This window comes from Panthera leo, chromosome B1 (genome assembly GCF_018350215.1).
Source record: "Panthera leo isolate Ple1 chromosome B1, P.leo_Ple1_pat1.1, whole genome shotgun sequence".
NCBI classification, from domain to species: domain Eukaryota; kingdom Metazoa; phylum Chordata; class Mammalia; order Carnivora; family Felidae; genus Panthera; species Panthera leo.
This window is the reverse complement of record NC_056682.1, coordinates 34,756,110-34,781,006: the sequence shown is the minus strand read 5'-3', so window position 1 is coordinate 34,781,006 and position 24,897 is coordinate 34,756,110. Positions and strand designations below refer to the sequence as shown.

General features: G+C 52.8%; 1 protein-coding gene across 1 annotated transcript in view; it reads right to left on the bottom strand.

The window, feature by feature from the left end:
- The window catches only part of LOXL2 (lysyl oxidase like 2), a 93,237-nt gene that overhangs the window by 5,001 nt on the left and 63,339 nt on the right, over positions 1-24,897 (bottom strand). Inside the window, exons 7-11 of the mRNA XM_042934559.1 lie at positions 20,945-21,096; positions 12,985-13,152; positions 10,962-11,124; positions 6,032-6,275; positions 22-137 (exon numbers count right to left, since the gene is read on the bottom strand). Of these exons, the coding sequence (XP_042790493.1) occupies positions 22-137; positions 6,032-6,275; positions 10,962-11,124; positions 12,985-13,152; positions 20,945-21,096 (843 nt within the window). The remainder of the gene's footprint in view (positions 1-21; positions 138-6,031; positions 6,276-10,961; positions 11,125-12,984; positions 13,153-20,944; positions 21,097-24,897) is intronic.

Sequence of the window (24,897 nt, the reverse complement as noted above, 5' to 3'; positions counted from 1 at the left end):
CCCACACACACACAAAGATACCTCCTTCGCATTCTGTGTCCTCCAGGCAGAAGCTGGCTTTGTGGCCCTCTGCCACCTTGGTACCATTGAGGTTCAAGAGGTCATAGTGGGTGAACACTTCCATGCTGTGGTAGTGCCTGAAGCGAGAGAGAGGGCCCGCGGGTCAGTGTCTGGAGGAGCTGCCGCCTGCAGCTGGAGCCAGCAGCGTGGTCCGAGCGGGGACAGGGCCTGAGGGGGGGAAGGGCAGAAGCAGAGGCCGCTAACCGCTAACCATGGAGCTCCAGTGGCCACGCTCCGGCCCGGCCCCGGCTGTCACCAGCTGAAGGGGAATAACAATGTAGGGAATGCAGGAGGTACTGTGGGGGGTAGCGAGGTGAAGGGGTGAGCACCGCGCCTGGGATACCATACGCTCAATAAACTAAGCTATCTAGAGGCTCGTGGGGGGCTCAGTGGGTTAAGCGTCCGACTCTTGATTTCGGCTCAGGTCGTGATCTCACGGTTCTGAGTTTGAGCCCCACACTGGGCTCTGTGCCGACAGCGGACCCTGCTTGGGATTCTCTCTCTCTCTCTCTCTCTCTCTCTCTCTCTCTCCTTCTCTCTGCCCCTCCCCTGCTTGTGCACGCGCACTCTCTCTCCCTCAAAATAAATAAACTTTAAAAATTAATTAAGATATCTTTAATAGGTGTTTTTCATAATCCTCCGGGGAACCAACTTGGCTCTCCCAGCCCATTCCTATTGGGTATGCTTACTGCAGACTGATAAAAGTGATTTTTTGATGTCTTTTGAAAACTTTTTTTTAATGGTTTTTTTGTTTTGTTTTTTTTTTTTTACATTTATTTATTTGAGAGAGACAGAGCGTGAGCATGGGAGGAGCAGAGAGAGGGAGACACAGAACCCAAAGTAGGCTCCAGGCTCTGAGCTGTCAGCACAGAGCCTGACGCAGGGCTCGAACCCACGAACCGCGGGATCATGACTTGAACCGAAGTTGGACGCTTAACCGACTGAGCCACCCAGGTGCCCCTGAAAACTTTTTTAAGTGGGAATTTGGTGGGGAGGGAAAGAACAGAAAGGGGAGGGCACTTGGAGGAAGGGGGAGAGGTGGAAAGAGCAGCGGGGTATCTGGACCAGCCCCTCACACAGCCCAGTGTCAGGTAGGAGGTGGGACTAGGATGCAGTGAGGCCTCAGCCTCCCTGGCACCAGCTAGGGAGTGAGCGACAGGACTCTGTGCTCCTGGCACAAAGAGGGGGAGAGAGGGCTTCTCAGGCCCTTGGGAAGGAGCAGAGCGTGGCAGGCGCGTCCTCGTGGGCCCCAGAAGAGAGGCCGGAGAGCTTGTGTGACCCAGCTGCTCTAGCCCCGCGCACCATTTACATAACAGTGTCCCATCTCTTGGCCTGGGAGGGATTGAGAACAGATGCAGATTCTTGGAAGGTGGTGCATTGGGGTCAGACCAAACAAGGGGAACATGGCTGCCCCTTGCGGGCGGGGGCCTCCCTGAGGCGCTCTGCTGGCCAGGCCCATCCTAAGCCGCCATGCGAGCATCACAGGCATCTGCAACTACTGGAACACACTCGTCGCTGCCATTGCGGGGACACGGGGCAAACGGGGAGACAGAAGTTCAAGGCACCCAAGGCACGGGGAGCAGAATGCCTGGGTGTGTTTAGGCACGACCTGAGCCTCTTCCTCAGGAAAGTGGGAATGATAACAGGACCTACTCTCAGGGCTCCTGGAAGGACTGAATCAGAGAAACTGCAGAAAAACCTCACGCGAGGCTTGTAACAGAGCGGCACTCAGCACCTGTCGGTTCGCTCTTGTTACTCTGGCCCGCAGTAGTGCCAGGAGTAGTATTTTCGTCACCACCACCACTATTCCCACTACCATTCCCAGGCTTCCTCACCCCCCCCCCCCAGGTCTCACGGCGCCGGCCTCAGGCTCCCTCCGCCGGAGTACTGCAGTCAGGACAGAGGCAAGAGAGGAATGAAAAGGATCGGTTTTCTGAGAGGAAATTAAAGGCTCTTTCCCCCTTCCTCCTGTGTTTGCTTGTGCTAAAAATGTCAGGAGTTCCTAAGCTGGGCTTTTCCCAGGTCGCTGATGTTTCTGGGTAAAGCGATGCTGGGCCAGGGGCCCCCCGAGAACATTCACAAGGACGCATTTTGTGGCAAGTGGAAGTGATGACTTTGAACGAGTCTATTTTGGCTGCTTGCAGGAGCAGGATGAGACATGAGGTCTGACTCATTGCCTAAAACATGTCTGCATCTTTCAGAGAGGGGTTTATGTTGCCATGTTTACCGGCTGGAAAGACTGAAGAGAAATAGGTTTATGTTCCGTTGTCTAAACAAAATTCAGACGGAGGCCACAGATGGACTGTTGTAAGGCTGACCTTCTCCCACTCCCCCTGCTTCCTGCACGCTTGATTTAAGTCTTCCCTAGCTCTTCAGTTTTTCCCCTGCGAACACTAGGAGGGAACAGCTGGTTCGGAGCCTCTTGATCCCAGCTAGCTGCAGTCCTGGAGCTCCAGTGCTTTATCTCCGGGACAGGTGTGGACATGACCCTGGGGCCACGTCCTCCTCCCCGCCGGCTGGCTGTGGAGGCCAGGGGTACCCGCCAACTACGCACCCCAGGAGATCTAGATGGGGCTACCAGGAAGATGGACGGGCGTGTACTAGTGATGAGGGTATACTTCCTCTTTCCAGGCTGAGGTGTCCTGACTTTTGCAAGCCTTAAGAGGACGCCTGATCCATGGCGTAGACCTAGGGAAACTCTAACGTGGAAAGAAATTCCAGAACCTAAGAAGAGAGAGCATAACCTGACACTTGGTGGAAGTCATTGTAATCTGGATAAAAGGAAAGCTGGCCTTCTAGCACAAGACTCCAGAGCTCGGTATCCTAAGACATGGTACCAGGGGAAGAAGGAGCTGATGAGTACGTGGATGACCCACAAGGCTGGTCCAGAAGAAGATGGCGGGTTTGGGTATATCCCTTGTCATCCTAGGTTGTTGGGGGCCCAAATAAAACTCTGCATCAGAGAGTCCGTGCGCACTGTAGAGGAGATGCCGTCACTCTTCATCCTGTCCCATACCAGCCACATGTCATAGAATGGACAGTCCTGGCTGGTGCTCAGCTGCGGCTGGGACAGTGCTCTGTCCCCACTGCAGAGAAAACTGGGGGTGTGCTCCAGTCTCAGGAGGTGCTATCATGAAGGGCGGGGCCTTCCACCCTTCTACCCTGCTTCCCCGATGTGTGAGGAGGAGCCCTCTGGCCAGGCCAAAGCCCTACGGATGCGACGAGGGCCTAACATGGGCTCACAGGGGCCACGTCGCACCTGTGGGGCTTTGATCCAACATGGGGGCCTGCTCTGCATGCAGCAGAAGCAGGGCAGAGTGAATGAAAGTCTCTCCTTGTAGCAGGGCTGTCCCTGACTCGCTGGGCTGGCACCCATGCTGGACATCCACCTCCCCACCGGCCAGCTCCTGGCGCCTCTCCAGGGGCTTCCTGAGCTGCGAAGGCCTCAGAGGAGAGCTGCTCTGTGCTCACCTTCGTCCGGACCCCGTGGAACCTGTGATGTGATGTGTCAGTTAAAGAGGTGTGGCTCCACCCCCTGGGGCGCAAGTGGCAGGAGGGCAGGATCATCAACCAAGGGCATGATGCATAGGAGAGAGAACAACTCAGGGCATTTTTTCCTATGTCTGATCGGCAAGGCAAGTGCTAAGGGGGTCAGTCTTCACGTTTCATTTTAAGGCTTTCAAGGAACACAGTTCTGTTCCTCATTGTACCATCAATTAAATTGGGAGTGATAGTTTTCCCCATTCATACTAATTTGAGCCAGGGTTCTCAACTTTGGCTCCGAGGTCTGTAAATCTGCTGAGATAGGGTATTAAGTCTTCCAGAAATAATTTGTTTTGAGTGGAGGGAGGGCCTGCTTTCATCAGACTCTCAAAGGGACCCAACAGAGGTATGGGGCCAGGAGTCCTATTGACAGGTCCTCCTACAGAGCCTGGAGAAGCCCCCTGGAGCTCTGGAGGCCAGGGTGCAGGGGTGTCCTCTTATGTTCCCTGAGACCTTATGGTCATAGGCTCTCAGTTACGGACCAGGAAGGGGTGGCTTGGAGGGACATATTCTTGGCCAGCATGTTTTTCCACCCATCCCTCCCAAATCGTTGATGGGAACATCTGTAAGCAAAGAAATGAAATAGACTACAGGAAAATCAGGGGGTGGGGTGGCATAGAGATCGGAATGCTTGGGGCTCCAGATCAGAAGAAACACTTCCATGGTGTCGCCATGTGTATTCTTAGAGGACAGACCATTGCTCGGAGAGCAAGCATATGTCCCACGGAGACTTCTGCCATGTAATGTCTGGGTGGACCGCCATGTGTGGGACAGAGATGCAATTATGTTCCACTTATAATAAGCAACATCAGCCCCCGCAGACCCAGGGCTCCCACCACGTGGTCTCCAAAGGAAATCAGGCACCAATATGGTCATGACTTTAATTTTACTCTTTGACTTCCACCCTGCAGAAGGCTGGCATGTTTCTATATAAAGACCAAAAATTCCTTGGCTAGTCGGGACATTCAAAACATAATTTATAATAATTATAAAGGAAAATCAACACCCTAAGTTCTATCATAGTCTTTTCTTTTGAAATAGATGGAACAGCTCTATCCCAAGACTGATTGGAATGTGACCGGACCGTCAGTTGTGACAGGAAAAAGCAGGAAAAGGATAGCTTTCTGATGAAGATTCAGCAGAGGTAACGGAGATTTGCCCACGCCCTGGGGTCAGACAGCCGGGAGTGGAGGGTCCCTGCCGGGCGATTTCTTGTGTTACCCTGGGCAAGTCATGTAGACACTGAGCCTCTGTCTCCTTACCCTTGAAAATGAGGGTTCCATGTGCCTGGCAGTTAGAAGGGGGTCAATAAACGTCAGTTCTTGTGCCCCTCACAGTGCCTGCTTCCTTTTTGAGCTGGAAGGACGCCTAGCGATTGATCAGCTGGGCTGGGGCTTCTCAGGCTCTGATGTGAGATGCGCACATCAGCGGGTGACGCTGACAAAATGCAGATTCTGATGGGAAGGTCTGCGGTGGTCAGGCTCTGCCCAAGCCCACGGGCCTCACCGTGAGACGCAGGGACCGAGGACGAGAGCTGTGCTGCCGAGACCACTGGTGCACAGGAGGGCGCTCGCCATGGACACCTGAGGGGCACTGCTGCCCTGTGCACAGCAGGGGCCTCCGCCCCTTCATTTTCAAAAGTGTGCTCACTTCTGTCCCCTCTACCTGCCCAACTCAGGCCTCAGCAGGAAAATGCAAACAAGCTGGGGCAGTGGGTCCTGGATTAGAGTAAGAATCAAGGCAAAGTGAAAAAAAGAAAAGAACAGGCAAGGAGATGAATGGGGTGGCTTCTGTTGGCTCCAGCTAGGGCTGGCTCTAGGATTTCACTCTGTTCTTGTGCAGGACTTACAGCACTGGGACCAAGTCCACAGACAGGGCTGGCAGGGACACTGGAGGTCCCCGGTGATGTAGCCCAGATGGCCTGACATCGCGCAGCTGGTTACAGACACAGCTGGGTTGAGAGACCAGGTCTCACGACGACTGGGCCTAGAACTCGTCTCCACACCCACCGTCTTTCTCGAGATGTTTAAAATACATTAATGAATGAACTCAGTCCAAAGATTGCAGAGCCCCCAAGCACCCCACAGATCGTGAACTTACCGTAGATGCATTTGAAAACCATTGACCAAAGGGTCAATGGAGAGGCATTGGGTCCTCAAAAAAAAAGTTTGCTTCCTAACAGTAGAGGCATTGGAGGCAAGAAAGAGACTGGGCTTAGGGAAGGGGAGGTGGGCCGGGGCAGCTGAGAGTGGAGAATGGCTGAATAAATGTAGAAGGCCATTGTAATGACCCCTCCAGTGTAGGAAGACTCTGCCTCCTGGATGTGTGGCCTGTCAGCTCTCTCCAGGGCTCCCTGTGACTCTGAATCCCACCCAGTGCAGCGTGGGGGGCCAGGGTAACATGCTAACGATGAACAAGGAGGGCTCACCTGTGGCAGTCATGCCAGATCCACGCATGGCGGCCATTCTTGGGTCGGAAGTCAGACTGCCCATTGTTGTGGATCTGGGAGGAGAAGCGCAGAAGCCGGCGGTAGCCTGTGGTGGGGTCGGTCTGGGCAGCCGAGGCTGACAGGCAGTTCTCCTCCATGGCGCATTGGAGCATGAACATGGGACGGTCCTCCAGGTAGGTGCTCTGCTGGACAATCTCCGCACTGAGGACCAGGTCAGGGGCAGCTAGGGAGGGCAGACACGATGTTCAAACAAGACAAGACACCCCTCCCCGTCCCCAGCACCATCTGGGACTGGCTCATGGCCTCTCAAGGTCACTTTCCTTGAGGAACGCCACCCCCAATTCCTCTTCCCCTTCTCTGAGAGTCCTCTTGGACGCCTCTGTGGTTATTGGTGCAAAATGGTGGGCAAAATGCTGGCAACTGTTCAGTCTGGGTGATGGTACATGAGGGTTCATTATATTGTTTTCTTTACTTTTGGGTGGCCGGAGATTTTCCATAATAAACAACAAACAACAGCAATGATCGTGTGCCTCCCTGAGGGAGAGCACCATCCATACCTTGGTCTGATTCTTCTGGGATCGATAAACACAGTCTACAACATGTGTGACATTGTATGTAGACTTACAGTCTGCTCATACTGTTTCCCTTCAAATATATCTTGAGGTATTTCCTTGTTAATAAATATCCATTACAACATGCATTTCATGGCTATATAATACTTAATTCATAGCCCTTTAACTCATATTTTTAGATGCATTGGTTCCTTGACATTTTTGCACAGTTAAACATCCTGTAGTAAATCTGTATTTAACTTCAGTTTTTTCTTTAGAATATATTTCTATAATTGAAACTGCTGGGAGGAAGGGCTATATGTTTTCAAGGCTCTGATGCATATTGCCAAATTATCTTTTTTTTTTTAAAAAATGTGTATTTATTTTTTAGAAAGAGCACAATCCAGAGAGAATCTGAGGCAGGCTCTAGGTTCTGAGCTGTCAGCACAGAGCCCGACATGGGGCTTGAACCCACGAATTGCAAGATCATGACCTAAGCCGAAGTCAGATGCTTAACTGACCAAGCCACCTAGGTGCCCCTGCCAAATCACCTTCTTAATGGCTTCTTTCAATTTCCACTCACACTGTTGCTCTACATGAGGGTTTCCCCCAGGTACTTCTTTTATTTTTTTTAAATTTATGTAAAAAAAAATTTTTTTAATGTTTATTTTTGAGAGAGAGAGAGCAAGTGAGCAAGCAAGTGCAAGCAGGGGAAGGGCAGAGAGAGAGGGAGACACAGAATCTGAAGCAGGCTCTAGGTTCTGAGCTGTCAGCACAGAGCCCGATGCAGGAATTGAATTCATGAACTGCAAGATCATGACCTGAGCCGAAGTTGGAAGCTTAACTGACTGAGTCACCCAGGTGTCCCTAGGTATTTCTTGTAAAACAAAGCTCGATTTACTCAGCACACAGCACACAGCAGGTGTTAAAAAAAATTACCAATGGCTACAGTCCATGTTTGCTCACTAAGCAATTCTATTAGAAGGTTTAGCTTCTTTACAAAAGGGTTAACTGTAAGTTTCCCTTTAAAAGTCAGATTCCATTGACTATTTCTAGTACACTTCAAGTCACAAAATTATTGTATCTGATGTACAACCAGACCCATCCTATGTTTTCCATCAAGTTGCTTGTAAATGTCTAAAGTGGGTGTGCACCTGTGAGCTTTGCTTCCCTCAAGTATGCCAGAGCCTGGAGCATTCCCCACGGCCTCCCGGCTGCACGTGGAACACGGCAGCTTCTCAGGACACAATTTCCGGCACGGGGCGGCACCCCCTGGAGAACAAATCCATCTGCAGGGCTTGGATGTGGAACTGAAGGGTACGAAGGGGGAGCACTGATGGGATGTAGTTTGGGGAGTGGAAGACATACATTGGGAGGCCCTCATTCGCTGAGAAATAGTTCCTCTTGGAGGGCACACACCAGGATGCCCGGTACCGGGTGTTCTGGGCATGCTTTTATTAGAGGGTGTTATGAGTCTCTTATTCACTGTCTGCACCCTACTCGGTACTCAACCCACAGCCCCTTTGCTTACCTCTGAGCTGAGCAAATGGGTCTCCATTGCTCTCTCCTCTTTCTGGGAGGAGGCCAGCCCTAACCCCAGCTCAGATGTCTTAACATGATCTGCAGTTTGCTGGCAGCCTGGGAACCGCGCTCTCAGCACCTGCCATAGAAGGGGGCCTTCACCTCCCTAACATCCGAAATGTCCACCGGAAACTCATCTGAAGCAAGAATTCATCTGCCCATCCACCAAGTACTATAGCGAACGCTGCACTGGACTCTCTGGACAGTGCTGAACAGGGCAGACCTTACACTGTGGCAGGAAAGACAGAAGCACATACTAATTACTTAATTACAGTTGTGTCCAGAGATAGAAGGAGAAACATGGGTGTGTTGGGAATTATGACAGGGGGACCCAGTCTGGGGGAGGAGGTCAGGAAGAATTTCTTCGGAGGCAATTAGGTTTTCGTTGCTCCCTGGAGGATGAGTGGGGACTATAGGAAGTATCTCTATAATGTCAAGTTGCATGTGCCAGGCCCCTGGGGCATGAAGGAGGACCAAAGCCTGGGTGGTTGGGACACTGAGGAGGGGTGGGGGAATGGAGGGTGGCCCACAACGAGGCCGGGCAACACCTGCCTTGTGCAAGTCCCTGCACTCACCTAAGTGCTGTGGAAAAGCTCGGACGGGTCTGGACAGGACGGAGGCATGAGTGGGAGGCCAATATTGATTCCGGCTTCTGGAATCAGGGGGAGCGGTTGGAGGGGCACATGTCGCTGTGGGGATCCTGCTGAGGGGCCTCTGCAGTATGGAAGAATGTCATCTGGACACAGGCTGAGACAGTCGGGTGGAGGGAGGTAGAGGGAGTCGAGAAAACATGGAGACGTAAAAATGAAATGGACTGTATGTGGAGGGTGGGTGAGGAGGAGAAGGCTTGCAGATACAGGTGTAACAGGTTGGATGAGAAAAAGTAATTACAAAGGGTTGCCTGGAGAATATACTTTCTCTCTCGGAATAACATTCATTAAGCCAGATCAGCCAAGAGCTGTGTTCCCGGCCCAAATGGCACTGCCTCCCTGTAGTCACTCTGAGTGATGCCTTTGGCCTAATTTGAGGGGTTCTCAGGACCCCATGAAACTTCTCATCTGCCATGAGGATGTCAAGGGCACCGTTGATCTCATAACTGTCCATTTTCATGAGAAATTCCCTTCCATCTTGGAAACTAGAACAGTGAGTTGCTCCTATCTCATGGGTTTGTTTCTATTTCATGGATACTGGTATTAATGACCAGGTTTCCTTCCTTTTTTGGCTGTTAGGAAGTTCATGGTGAATTTTATGACCTCCCAAGAGTAAATGTATAGGACTCCACACTATAATTTTTTATTAACCTCTCTCTTGGTTCCATTTTGAGCCACTACCTTTTTGACAACCCCTACTTTCTTGCTGTTTTTTAAAATGTTTGTATTTATTTTTAGAGAGAAGGGGATGGTGGAAAGAGCAGAGAGAGAGGGAGAGAGAGAATCACAAGCAGGCTCTGTGCTGTCAGCATGGAGCCTGACGCGGGGCTCGATCTCATGACCCTGAGATCATGAAATCAAGAGTCGGACGCTTAACCAACTGAGCCACCCAGGCACTCCTTTTGTATCTGCTTTTATCTCATGCTACCTTTCACTGAGGTTCATATTATCTTCCTTTATATATTCCTTTTGGCAATAATGGTATATTACAAAATAAAATAAATTAAGAAGCAAAGGAAAGGGCCCTGACTGCTTTCTCTCTGCTAGGATGTTCTTCCTGGGGCAGGGGTGGGGGCGGCTGGCAAGGGTGATGATCTCCTCAGACAGGACGCGATAACTTGTGCTATCTGCCCAGAGAAGCTCATGTCGGGTGGACAGTCCCACCTTACAAGGCTTGGGTCAGTGAGTCTAACAGGGTCGATGGGCGGACGAAGCTCACTGAGTTCAGGTTTACTCTTCCCCAGGTTCTCCATGATGGTAAAAGACGTGCATCATTGTTTATTGTGCACGTGTACGTATTCATTGTCACATTTAATTTCCAGTGTCTCAGAAAAAAACAACTGTAAATCATAGTGGTTAACTAACTTTGCCAAAGTCACCTAATAAATGGCGGGTGGGGTCTGATCTCAAGTTCTCTGGCCAGATCCTGGGCCTCTGCCACCTGCCAGGTTCTCGAGGGAGAAGGCTAAGTGTGGTTTTATAAGGCCGGGGTGGGGAGGGCAGAGTCTGGGCATCAGGACAGCAGTGTGCCCGCAAAGCTGCACGGCTAGGCCCCTCTCTCTCTCTCAGCACAGAAGGGAGCCTTCATGAGCTGGGCCATTCTGAGTGTGGGCAGGGTTTCTCCTTCTGTGTATTTAGGCTCTCTGGGATTCCCAGGGAGTCACCGGGAAGTTGCCTCCACGGTGTGAAACGGGAGATGCCCTTTGGAGCAAGGTGAAAGGAAGGAAGCCAACAGGCACAGAGCACCTCATATATGCTTCGTCTGCTTTACTGCCCTCAGAGACATCCTCCAAGGAAGGTGCGCTCTTCCTCGTCAACTGGTAAGAACGTGTAGTTCTCAGTCACTTCGTCTACACTGGCCCTGCCATTTGAACCCAAGACTCCCAGACTCTCCAAGTCCCTCCCTCCTGCTTGTCTTTCCACTGTCAGCAGGCAAGTTGTGGGGATGTGGGTAGGGGGTAGTTCCTCCCCCCTCCCCCCACCCCGACTCTTTTCACTTAAAATTAATCTCTGCTTTCCTCTTTGGCACCACTCAGGGCAGAGGCCCCAGAACCTTGGAAGGAATAACCAGCGGGATTCTTTGCAGCCTGGCGGGGAGGGTGGGGTAGGACCCCCAGGAACGCTCACTTTCTGAGCAGGCGACTCCAGCCCCGTACTGCACCGCACCCTGGGGGCAGGTCACATCCTCATCGTGACGGCAGTGAGCCAGGGACAGCTCTGTTCCCGAGCACTTCACTCCACTCATGACCACTTTGTTGGCGAAGATATTTCCGTGCCAATACCAGGTCTCCTGGATGAAACAAAAGAAACGGGAAGTGGGTCACCTTGGATTGTCACTGTCTCATATTCTGTCAACTTTCGGCCTCACAAAAATCCCCAAGCTAAAGCTAAATGAGCCCCATTTTTTCAGATGGAGACAGCAGAGGCACAAACAGTCACTCACCCAGGTCACGCACTTTGTTGGTGGCAGAGTGAGGGAGACCCTCGCACTCTGGTTCTGCCACTGCTCCCCGAGGGGAAGGCATAGCTAAGACTCTGGTCAAACAGCTGTTGAATACTGTGCTGTGTCAGGAATGGCAGGCACCTGCAACTCCCTGCTCGCTCCCCAGCCCCACGCCCGGGGCAGACATGACTAGTCAATCACAGCACTCTCTCCTCTAAACCCAGTGTGCTCTCAGGATCCTCAACACAGTGCTCCCGGGAGACACTGCCAGTTGGTCAGAATTGGCAGGAGAGAAGCGATCTATTCACACATGATAGTTCAATATTCATACATCCGATTGGTTCTGTTTACCGAGAGAACGCCCCTCATCCTCTAGAGAGAACACTGGGGCCTAGAGAGGGGACAGGGTGTGTAATCAGTGGCAGATCCTGGCCCACTGCGTGACCCTGCAGACACACAGGTGTCTTAAGAATGAGCTGACCAGGAACAAAAGTTGCTGCTGGAGAACACTGTTCTTCCGCTCCCTTTGGGGCCCCAGAGAGTGCCTCGGCTGGTCAAAGTAGTATTAGCAGAGGCACTATGGGAAGCCAGGACCCCAGAGGGCGTGGGCAGTGGCATCAGAGGCCTGTCCCTTCTGAATGCTGGGAGAGGAGCCACAGGGCAGTCTCTGCTCAGGACTCAGCTCCTGCCCTGGACCCGGCCAGCCTGCAAGCAGGCAGTCAGGCTCAGCAAGGCTGCGGAGTTGTCCCGAGTCCCTCCCTAGGTGATCCCGTTCTGGGGGACAGGGCCACCTGGGCACAGGAGCTGGAATCAGGGTTGGCCAAGCAAGCCGGGGGCTCTAGCCATTTTCCTCTTCTGTGAGAAAGTGTTTGGAGCCAGGATACTGAGGACCTGAGCCTAGTCATTCCATGTCACAGGGAGACAAACTGAGGCACAGAAGAGTGGCTGCTTTGTCCTAGACCATTATACAGCAGGCTGGTCGGGGTACAGTCGGGAATAGACGTTGAGCCTCCTATCTCTGGCTCCTCCTCCTCCCGGCCTCCTTCTGACAACGTTCCCTCACACTATAGGGAACAGAAGTCAATGATTTTTGAAGCCAAAGAGCTTCCTGCCTTTCCTCTTCTGCCGTCCAATAGGGGCAGGGGCTTAGCTACCTTCATCTGAGTCTCTCTCTTTAAGGAAGGGACCGGAGGGAAGAGGGCACAGATGCAGGACAAGGCTTGGAGGTTTACCTGCCAATCACGGGGCGAACGCATGACACCACTTGGGAAACATGGTCTGGCCAGAGGGGCCTCCAAGGGAGTGAGCTAAGGCATCTGGGGCCTTGGGCTGGGTGGTTGCCACTGCCCCGTAGGACCGAGTTGTTTCCTGCTGCATAGGCACATCAGGACACCCCAGAATCAGTCCACAGCCCAGGGTGACTCCCAGCACTCAGAGCTGAGTGGACCCTGGGAACCGGAGTCCAGCCCCTCACTCTGTAGTGGGGAAACAGTCCAGAAGGGAGCATGACTCGCCCAAGGACTCAGGGCGGTGAGGGCAGAGCTGAGGCCAGGATGAGGTTCCTACCCACCTCCCCTTCCCCCGCATAGTCCAGGGCACTTTGCTCTCTACTTTCTGGGTAGCTGGGGAAGGTTCCTGAAAAATAGGGGCTGACGGAGAGGGGCAGGGCCGGATTGGATGGAAGGGTCCGAGGCTGGGGCTTCTCACCTGGAAGGCGTTGCTGGCAAAGCCCAGTCCCAGCTGCCGGCAGACCACCATGGCCTCCACAATGCCCCAGTTCTCACCACACACCGTCCCCCATACGAGGGACCCGTTCCTCTCCACCAGTACCTCCACCCGGCCCTCGTAGGGGTTCCGGCCCCCGTTCAGGCGCAGCTGCGGACAGAGAGAAAGGCATGGTCAGCAGGTGGAGACAGAGGGGAGCTGCCCACCATATTGCCACCAGTCTCAATTTCCCCAAGCCAGGGGGTCCTGCCTGGGACACAGTTGGATTCGACAGCATCACTGAGAGCCTACTGTGCGCCCTTATCGTGCCCAGCATGGTCTTACGTATTAGGTCCCCGCTCACAGGCATCCTGGAACCTTAGAAGCCTGTGTGGCCAGAGGAGAGGCACTCACCCCCACTGAGCACCACAGCAGCACCTGTTTCTACTCCCTGCTGCCCTCCGTGAGACTACCTGTAGGGGCTGCCCTTAGAATCAGACACTAGCGAGGGTGCAAGAGGCCTTAAAATATTAGAATTCTGCAAGACTCCTTCCTGGCTCCTTGGCATCATCACACCCTCTGCTCACCTGGTTCCAGCTCCCGATCTCATCGGCCTCCACCCCCACTCTCCTCTCCACCAGACCCCCCTTCCGAGACACTGTAGCCAACTGCCTATTTGACAGTTCCGCCTGGCACCTTGCAAAGGCCCAAATCTGACCCTGGCATCTTTTCTGACCCCACCTAAGCCTGTGCTTTAGCTCTCCCTTGCTCCCTATTTCAGTAAAAGGCACTACCATCTACTGCAGGGGCAGCAACCTTTCTATAAAGGGCCAGGTGGCATCTTAGGCTTTGTGGGCCGTATGCTCTGTGTTGTAACCGCTCAGCTCTGCCGCGTAGCTCAAGAGCAGCCATGGCAGATGTGTAAATGGCTGGGTATGGCTGTGTTCCAGTAAAACCGTAATTACAAAAGCAGGCAGAGGGATAGGTTTGGCCTGCAAGCTGTAGTTTCCTGATTCCGAATCTGCTCTGTTACACACGCCAGAAATCTCGGAGCCATCCTCGACCCCAGCCTCTCTTTCTTCCCCCACATCCCGTCAAAATCTTCCTCCGTGGATTTTATCTCCAAAGTCTCCTTCCAATCCATTGCTTCCCTCCAGCTCTGTGCAGACCCCCTTGTCCCTGGCACCATCACCTCCTGCCCCTGCCAGACCTCCGCCCCCCCTCCCTGCCCCGCTCTGGACTTCATCGCCCTATTGTCTAGTCAGAAGCCAGAGTCGTCTTTGAAGACCACCCAATCGTGTCACTTCCCTGCTCAGAACACGTCAGCGGCTTCCCATGCTCCACTGCTCACTCTCTCATCCTGTTCTCTGACCGCCAGGCATGTGGGCCTTCTCTTAGCTTCTGTGGCTACCTAACTCTCCTGACCGAGTCCCATAGTAAGTCACACCTCTCACACTGAAGCCCACTGCACACAGGTGCCCTTCTGCCTTGCTGATCCTTGTCCGTCTTTCGGATTCCATACCCAACGACACTCCTCTCTCGCCTGCAGGGTCAGGGCCCACAGACACATTCCATTGCTCCCCACACGTTTCCTTCTTGGCATTTATGACAGTTAGAACTAAGCTAACTTACAATTTGTTTAATGCCTGTCTCCTCTGCCAGAACATAAGCTCCGAAGGGCAGAGTTGTACTTGTGTGGTTTGCTGTGTGAGCAGTAACGAAGCGAGCACCTCACAAGTGTTAGGTTCTCCAACACTCCTTCTGGAATAAATGAATAAGTGACCAGTCTTATGGACGGAAAGCACGGACCAATTTACATGAGGGCAGGCAGAGAGATCTGGAGGTTAGGGAAGCGTCCTGAAAATGCAACCCTTAATCCAAACACCTTACCTTCCTTCCCCCTATACATCTAGCAATTCATTCCTTTGGGACAAGGCATGACACCTCCAGGAACCCTCAGTGCATTGGGCTGTTGGCTCACCAGTTCTTAGCAAGCATAACTTCTAGGGCATGAAGTATGTTCTTAAGTTCTTATTATGGGCTTAGGGGTTGCAAAAGTCAATGAGGTCAGCTGGCAAACAGACAAGTCAAGGGCAGCCATGATGCTAAGTCTCTGTCCTAGGCTCGTTGAATGAAAGAATGAGATAATTCAGGGGCGCCTGGGTGGTTTAGTCGGTTAAGTGTCTGATCCTGATTTTGGCTCAGGTCATGATCTCATGGTTCATGGGTTCGAGCCCCATGTTGGGCTCTGTACTGATTGCGTAGAGCCTGCTTGGGATTCTCTCTCTCTCTCTCTCTGCTCCTCCCCTGTTCACGCATGCTTGCTCACACACTCTCTCTCTCTCAAAATAAATGAATACAAAAAATGTGATAGTTTGTGTAAAGTGCTTAGACAGGGTCTGGCACAAAGTAGGTGCTCAAGAAATATGAGCCATCATCAAAGCGATGATCTTTATTAGGGTGGGAGTCCCATCAGAAATCAGAACTCTCTTCAGAAGAAATCGAAGGGTTCGGAGCACACGAGAAGGGGGCTGGCCTTCGGGAGGCCAATGTTTGTCTTGCTGAGTATCTCTGGGCTGAGGACCAGGGTGAAGGTGGGCACTGGACACTGTCTGAGATACGGATTGTACTTTACCCATGACTAACGTATCTCCAGGGCTATGTAAAAACACAAACAAATAAGATGAGCAGAGCCACTGAGAAAATTCCAGAATGGCAGGAGGCAGGCGACTCAGTTCCAACATCCCAAGGAAGGGCCAGCGCCTTGGGCAGGTGTGTGTTAAAAGCCAACAGGGACGCCTCTAGGTAACCCCAGGCAAGCCCCTCTGCTTACCTGAGACCTAACAAAGGCCTCTATTTCACCATATACTTCCTTTACGTGCTTACTGAACTCTGCCTTAGGTAATGCCAGCCCCTCCCCAGGGATGAAATCAGTTGTGCAGATTTCACCAGATCCATTCATCCAGCTGATGCTCATTGAGCATTTGTGCTGTGACAGGCACTGCGCTCGGCGTGGGGAAGCTTACAGACAGACTTCGGAGCACGTATGGTGTCCGTGGGCCCGTGCAAGTCTCTTGTGGACATGAGTTCATTCTGCTCTCACGACTACCCTGTTAGGTCATCCCCATTCTACAGATGAGAAAACAGAGTCTCAGATGAGGGAAGCGCCTCTTAACTTCCATACCAGACTACCTCCAAACCATAGGCACTAGGCCTCCTTCTCCAGGCAGGGCTGCTTTCGTTTCAAAGCGGGGACCATTGACCCAGAACTGAGGACCGCGTTGGGCCTTTGCAGTCAGGTGGCGGAGGGAGCACACTGGCTGGGAGATCTGGGCCCTGGGGACTGGGCTTTAGGGTTCTGAGGTATTGACTGTCCGCTGAGGTCACACTGACCCCTGAGGCTTAAACACTCACAAAGAAACCTAATTTGGGGTCTTGTGAAACCCATCTCGGGTTGCCTCTCAGCGACTGCTGCCTTGACAAGGAGCAATCTGCCAGCCCCTCACGCACATCCTGTCTCCCTCCTCCCCTGGTCCCGAGTCTCCAGCCTCCTGGCCTGGCCGTGGGCCTTTGGACACTGTGTGTGATGACAGACAGAGCCCGCGGACGGCAATAGAGCCTGCACTGCAGGCCCCGCATCTAGGCCTTGGGACAAGCCCTCCCACAACGTGGGCTCTGATTTCGGGAGCCGGAGGTACGCTTCCCTTCTCTCTGGGACGTCCAGATCCCTCCCCTCCCCCCGTGTGGTGCCCAGCTCCCGCCACCAAGCCCGGGGAGGTGAAGGCCCGCAGGGGGTGCACCCTTCCGCTGGACCAGCTTAGCACTGAGGCTCAGGATGTCGGCGGGCAGTGAAGTTAAAGAGCAGAATGACTTTCAGTCGGGTTTACCACTGGTTTTGGATTCCGTGTGGACTGTGCCCTGCCTTACTGACTGCAGTGGGGACACGTGGCGCCTCCGGCTGCCCCCTTCACAGGCCACTGCCTCCTGAAGACGGACTTCATTTTGTCATCTGGAGAGCAGTGAAGGGTGAGGGCGGAGGAGCTGGAAGGACCCCTGTTCACACTTTGTCCTGCTCCCGGGGAGCAGTGGGGCTCCCCAGTGCAAAGGGCCTGTGTCCAGGGCTCCCTTTAGTTCTAGAGGATGCTCTCCCTGGTCCATCTCTGCCTGTGAAGCCCTCCCAAAGGTGGCTGGCCGTGTGCCAGCATCCCTGTCCTGCATTCGAAAGCCAAGGGAAGTCTCGGAGGCTCTGGCTGAGGACCGTGGCTGCAGGTTGACTCATGTGGTCACCAGTGGTGAGCGGGGGCCTCTCCTTGAAGCCCTTCTCCAAGCTGCTGCTGTGATTCCCCAGGGCTGATGAGGCCTGGAGCAGCCTCGGTGACAGGGACCAGGTTGCCACTACTCAGGAGGGAATCTAAGCACTTCAAGATGCATTGGGGGCCTTTTCTCATTTTCCAGAGAAGACCAGAGGGAGCAAGAGGCGAGCCATGAAGCTCTAACATGGCCCAGGGCATTGCTCTCCATTCCCAGGGCCCCACTCCTAGGCACCAGCATTCTGGAAACGGCCTGGCCTGCTAGCTAGAGGTGCTCTGACATCACCAGGACCGGTGGAACCCCAAGAGGCCTCGGGTCAGCCAGGGGCCTCTGGCCCTCATCCTTCCACCTCGTCACCCAGTGAGGATACCAGGGAAGGTCAATCTCCCTCAGAGTTTCTGAAAGTAACCCAGGCATTTCCCTTTTCCTATTCCCTTGGCTCTTGATGGCAGCAGTACGGGGTTTGAGAGAAGGGAGCCGCATCTCCCTGAGCACGAATAGGGAAAACAAAACACTTCCAGCCAGTGGAGTAGGGCAGGGCTGCATCATGTTTTGTTTTTGTTTTTTTAAATTTTTTTAGTGTTTATTTATTTTTGAGACAGAGAGAGACAGAGCATGAAAGGGGGAGGGGCAGAGAGAGAGGGAGGCACAGAATCGGAAGCAGGCTCCAGGCTCTGAGCCATCAGCCCAGAGCCCGACGCGGGGCTCGAACTCACGGACCGTGAGATCGTGACCTGAGCTGAAGTCGGACGCTTAACCAACTGAGCCACCCAGGCGCCCCTATCATGTTTTGATAAGGTTGTGGTGAACCAGTCCCACACCTCATTTGGGGAGGTGAGGGGGTAGGAGGTGAGGTAACCGGCCCAGATGTTAGCATGAAAGGCAGCGCGGGCACTTTCCAACTCACATTCTATACACGGGTTTGGTCCTGCCACCAGGCTAGGCCAGCCAAACCCCCCTTCCTGCACTCCCCTCCCCCAGGGTGGTCAGAGGTGAATTGGAGGTCAGCAAGGGTGGTCGCCTGGTGACCTCACTGCCACTCCCACAACCTCCTCAGCTTGGCTCCTCCCTCCCGGCAGGGAGGGAAATGAGGCTTCGCTGTGGTTGGATGACCAAAGCTACCGGGCTCCAAGTTTGTGGCTTTTTATTAGCCATTCAATAGACAAGTCAATTTCCTCATGCACTGGGTTGGAAGGGAAGCTAGGGAAATCCTCTCTCTCACCCCCTTATTTTCAGAGGAGAAAACTCAAGCCTCAAAGAAATTAAATAAGGGATCAGCCAGGGAGTGAGTGTTGTGAACTGTGTCCCCCCGTAAAACTCACGTGCTAAAGCCCTAACCCCTAATATGGCTGCATCTGGAGAAAGTGTGTTTCAAGAGGTAATGAAGAATAAATGAGGTCATCAGGGTGGGCCCTCGTCCAATATGACTGGTGTCCTTATAAGAAGAGGAAGAGGCACCGGGGATGCAGACGCAGAGGCCACACGAGGACACAAAGAGAAGGCGGCCATCTGCAAGGCAAGGAGAGAGGCCTCGGGAGCAACCAAGTCTGCCAGCACTTTGATCTTGGATTTCTAGCCCTTAGGACTGGGAGAACATAAATTTTTACTGTCTAAGCCACCCAGTCTGTGGTATTTTGTCATGGCAGCCCCAGAGAACTAACGCAGCGCTAAAACATGGGAATCCTGATTGCTCTGCCCGGCGTTGTTGCTGGCGGCCTTGGGAGCCCCACGCCACGCCATGTGGAAGGCTGGCCCGCTGCTGCGCCGAGACAACCGGCACAGCCCATACGACTTTCTTTCATGGGTGACCGTCCCCATCTCCTTTCTGGGGGATCGCCACCAGGTGTAAAACTCCCCCACGCTGCATGCCTGAGCTCAGGGAGCAGCTGGTGGAGCCTGGAGGGCCTGTGCAAGACTAAGGCCATTGGTGCCGGGAATGTGGTGCCTCCTTTGGCATCAGCGAGCACACGGCCTGGCTCAGCCATACCAACCATAAAATGCATCTGGAAAACATCACTTTCTCTGGCCCAGGTCTTCCATTTGTGTTGGGAACCCCACCCCACCCAACTCCAATCAGCCCAAAGTGAATGGTGCCACAGCATACCGTGACATGTGGCATGTTACCTCTCATAGCCCTGTTATGGCTATCTTGGAATGCCGCCAGACAATTAGCGGTGGTGAGCCTTCCCCGTGGCTGTGGGCTTGTGGCCCATGCTCCTGCTCACCCACAGGCAAATGCATGGCTTCGCTGAGCACTGTTGGGTTCACGGTTTTGGCCCCATTGGGCAGTGAATTGCACAACACATGCCGCAGCTGACCAGTTTAGTCGTGTCTTTGGCATGCTGGTGCCAAGGTCAAGAATCACTGTCAAAGCAAGAACCCAACTGGGGAACCATCCTGCACCCTGATATGTCTGCATTTGCTCACTTTTACTTATTTTTATTTTTTGTAATGTTTACTTATTTATTTTGAGAGAGAGAGAGCATGAGCAGGGGAGGGGCAGAAAGAGAGGGAGAGAGAGAGAGAGAAAGAATCCTAAGTAGGTGCTAGCAGCACAGAGCCTAGTGCAGGGCCTGAACCCATGAACCATGAGATCATGACCTGAGCCAAGATCAAAAATCGGAGGCATAACCCACTGAGCTACCCAGGCACCCCCGCATTTGCTCGTTTTCAAAAATAAGTGCTTAAGGAGCACCTGGGTAGCTCTGGTTGAGCATCTGACTCCTGATTTTGGCTCAGGTTATGATCCCAGGGTCATGGGATTGAGCCCCCTATCAAGCTCCAACCGAAGCAACCCTCAAAGATAAAAAATAAATAAAAAATAAAAAAGTTTCTTTCTCTCTCTCTCTCCCTCTGCTCCCCCCCCCCCCCAACCCCCTGCTCAGGCTTGCATGCTCTCTCTCTCTCTCTGAAAAAATAAAAAAATACAAAAATAAAATAAGCACTAAAGAAACCCTTCCAACACGCTGGCCCTATAGCAGATAATGCACAGGACCCAGACAAGTTCATGGTGTAGTGAAGAGCAGTAAACAGGATGTACTGGGCCTTTCTGTAGGATTGGATAGCCCGAGAGGAATTCATCTTGTTGGCTACCCCTGTGGAAAGATCACCCACGCTAGCCACACGACGTAGGTTTTTAGCGACTCCATCTCAGGAAAGGACGGGTGCGTCTCTGGTATAATGCTAAGTTTCCCCTTTATTTCCCTCTGGTTACCAAAATACAGTCTTCTGTCTCCAAATACTGTCTATATTGTGCTTACATTTGTGTAATTTGTAGGCCTGCTGTCGATGTAGTTCTTCTGGGTACTTGGCTAGGGACCATGCCAAGGGTGTCCCAGGTGCTTCAGACCTTACAGAAGGGACTGCACTGAGATCACACCACACATCTAGTCCCAGCACAGGGAGAGGCACACACTGGATGCCCGACATGGGCCACTAAGGACAGCGGTGTTTATACATACGTTTTCTCACTTGGCCCATTTAACGAATGCTAGGTGACAATGTCCTTAATGGTGACAGCAGTGGAGCCTAAGCCCTTTCTGAGTTCATCATCAGAGCACTCTAACACTGCATGTTAGAAACCTTCAGAATGAGGCTACCTGGCTCATACTCTCTGGGGCTTGGTCACCAAAACAGAACATAATCCCCTCACCTTTTTCTGGAAGCCCATGGCAGGGATGTTACATCTCACACCAGCATCTTCCTCGTGGTTGCAGCCCTGAGACTCAGCGTTGAATTTGCAATCTATAATGGACTTCTCATTCCCGGTGCACTCGATCTCATTGAGGTGGATGGGTCCTATCCCTGGGGGAGGAAATAAACATGTGCTGTTGACAGCTTCCGGAGGAAAGTTTCTGGAATGGGCAAGAAAGTCTTAGCCAGTAAGAACGTGTTTCTCCATCCTCAAAACTTCCAACTACATCCCATAATCAGCTCAAGGATCCAGGCCTCCTCTCCCTGGAGAGACCTGCTTCTTGTCTTAGGATTCACTTCTCCCATAAAAGCAAATCAAATGTGCTTACTAACTTCCTGTGTGACCTTGGCCAACCCACTCAGCCTCTCTGAATAGGTTTTCTTCCTTAAATAAAGGAACTGGAAGAGAAGACATCTAAGTTTCCTCTTCAACTTCAATACCTTGTGCATTTATGAACCTCACAGGGGTGACTATCCCTATAGATTCAGAGTCCCCGCAGGAAAGTGATGGCACCCTCAAACTGGGTGATTTGAACAGAGTTGGAAAAGGGGGTTTTGAAAACAAAGAGATGGACAGAGTGTGGGGAAATCACAAAATCACAGCAGACTGTCCAATACTCAGAAGCCTCTGAAGCCCCTCATAGTGGGACACAGATAAGGTCCTGACGCCAGCAGGAGTGAAGGGAAGATGGTAGTATTGACCCAGGAGAGCAAAGAAGCCGTGTGGAGAGGCCACCTGCTAAGAGCCGTTACCCTTCATTGAGGAGGGACACAGTGGCCCACAGGGAGCCTGTAGGGAGACCCTGTCCTCTCTCCTCTCCCCAGCCCATCTACTGCCAGTGTTCCCTGGACACTGGCCATGTCAGTGTCCCCAAGGCAGAGAGGGGCCATCCAGTAAATGACCTATGGTGAACATGCAGAGAAGCTTCTCTCACAGGCACCCAGATAACCAAGGGGAGGCCCCTACTGTTGGGGAGAGAGAAGAGAGAGAATTCCCAAACTGACCAGTCTGGCTGAACTCAGCTCACAGGGCTACCTCCCCTCTGTCTAGCCCTAGCCCATCAACATGGATCAAAGTCAGTTCTTTTTTTTTTTAATATTTTTATTTATTTTGAGAGAGAGAGAGAGAGCAAGCAGAGGAGGGGCAGAGAGCGAGCGAGAGAGAATCCTAAGCAGGCTCCATGCTATCAGCACAGAGCCTGACTCGGGGCTTGAACTCATGAACCGTGAGATCATGACCTGAGCTGAGATTGAGTCAGATGCTTAACCAACTGAGCCACCGAGGCGCTCCCCTAAGTCTAGTTCTTTCTAGGAGTTCTGGGCTGCATGGACCCCCACAGTGGTCCCTGCCCACCTGTGATCACATCTCTCTCCTACCCCCATTCACCATCCTTCTCTAGCTGGGGTCCTGCCCCTCAGCGCTCACTCAAACTTCCCATCTTACAACCACCCTCCCCTGAGCCCACCCTCTGGCCTGTCAGTTTCATCTGCATCAGGGTGAACTTCTTGGAAGAGCTGTCTGTTTTGTCCCCTCTGCTTCCGTGTCCAGTAGAAGGACCTACTCCTGTCTGTTTCTCCACCAGCCCTCTCCATCTCAAAGTGGTATCCATCCGGCCTGGTGTTCTCACCAGAACCCAGAGGTCACCTCTGGTACCGCCTCCTCCTCTGTGGTTGCCAAGGAATCCATCACCACACTCTACTCACTTCCCTAACTCCGGGTGCTTTTCATTTCTGCCGGCGCAACACTCGTCCCGCTCTGTCATCGTCCATTTGGACAAAGGCAACAGCCTCCAGGCTCCCTCCTGCTTGCTCGTTGCCAAATATTCGCCACAAGACAACCCAAGAGGGTTGTTAATGCATACTGAATCGTGTCACTCCCCATCGTAAGTCCCCAGAATGGCTTCTCACTGCATCGAAGGGTGAAATCCACAGTCCCCGAGCGCCCTGTTCATCCTACGCAGTGTGGCTCCACCTGCTCCTCCCACCTCTGCCACACCGCCATCTCCTTTGGCTGCTTGATTGAGCTGACCTCTTCCCCTGCCTGGACCCTCTGCCTGGCCCATCCTCCTCCCTCCTCACCAGCTTGCTCATCCTTCAGGGCTCGGCTTTGGCCACTTCCTTAGAGAAGCCTCTCTGATCCCTGTCTAAGCTGGGCCCCCCTCCCATCGAGCACTCAGGTGGCTCTCTGTTCCCTGTCGGCCTCCCCGCTAGGCTGGTGGGCCCCCGACCACAGGCCGTGCCTGTGTCCCATTTCCGTTGAGGAGGTTTCTGGAGACACTCGGTATCTAGGCCAAGATGAACTTCCGGGACAACCCGTATTAGTAAGTGAGAGCCAAGTTTCCCTTTCCTTGGAAATTCATAAACAATAAAGCTTTCAATTCCTTGGAATGTTATATAGTTGATAAAAACATATTGCTGACTATGGCTGGAAGCATCCAAGGACTCGGAGTGGAGAGGCTGGGACGCACCACAGGTGCCAAACAGGGCCCCTGAAGCAGGCAGGGGCCACAGCTCAGGGAGTGAGATGGACACAGAAAGACGCAGCCACCTCGGACTGAGTATCAGATGCCCGGCTTGCCTGAGGACCGTCAGGAGGAGGATGGCGACAATGGCAATGAAGATACCACATGTTCACTGAGCGCTTACTAGGGTTCTGTCCTACACACGTTGCATACATGAACGCACTCAATCATCATGGCAACTCGGTAAAATGAGGAAACCGGGGACCTGATGGAGGAGCCAGCACTCACACCAGGCAGCCTGACCCCACCGCAGGATCTCGCTCTGTTTCCTAGGCACGTGAGGAGAGAGAACCCCATGTGCTGGACGGGAGAGGAGGGCTGCTGGGGAAAGAGCGGAGAGGTTAGAAGCACCTGGTTCTTCACGTGGGGATGCTCCCTCTGCCTCCTGGAAGCCCTGCTCCTCTTAAAGAGCTGACCTAGGTAGAGGCCTGCCTCCAAGGAACACTTCAGATCCTTCCTCCTCCCGGGCTCAGCTGGACACGACCTTGCCCCTGCCCGCGGCATTTTCTTTTACACCTCTCGCTGGTGAGGTGATGGGCCAGCAGTCGGGCTGCGTCTCCTCCTCGGGAAGTGACGGGAGCTTTCTGAGTCTCACCTCCCTCATCATAAAAGGCAATAATAAAATCTATCTGGCGTGGTGGGCCAGGGGCTCAGGAAATGGTAAATGTTCTCAGTATTTCCCTTACATCTCATCACCTCTCTATTAGTACAGGTTTACCTTTGATTGAGGTTATTTCTAATTTCCCCCACTTGACGGGAGCTCCTGGGGAGCAGAAGCCATTACCATAAATGTTTGTGGAATTAACGAATTCTCCATTCCAGGGCCCAGCCCAAACAACGAATGCTTATGAATCACTGACCTACTGGACTGGCCAGGAGAGGAGAGGTTTATGCAAGAGCCTACCATGCTTTAGACTCCGACCAACAACTGGTTGTGTCCTTCCAGCCGAACTTAGATACACCCTCGCCCAGTGTACAGCTGAGCATGCCCAGTGCTGCCTGTGGGCTCTTGGCTCATTTTGTGGACCTGGGCTTCACTTGCGTCCTGACTCCCAGCACTCACCTACTCCTGGTTCTGGACTGACCCCTGAATTGTTCCTCCTCACGATGGCTTCTCCACGTCCACCTTAGCCCTGCTCTTTCCCCACATATAAACGCTGTCCCAGGTGACCACAGGCCGGGGACAGAAGCAGGGTACTAGGGAGAAGCCCAACGTGTTGGAGCGATGTCACGGACTCTAGACCCAGAATCAACTTTGCCGGTGACAATCACACTTCTAAGAGCACGGTAGAATACAACAGGACGTAGCGTAGTGTTTTGCATGTTAGAGAGGTAAGCATCATTTCTGGAAACTTCTGTTTCGGCTTTATATGCATGGCATTTCTGCTCG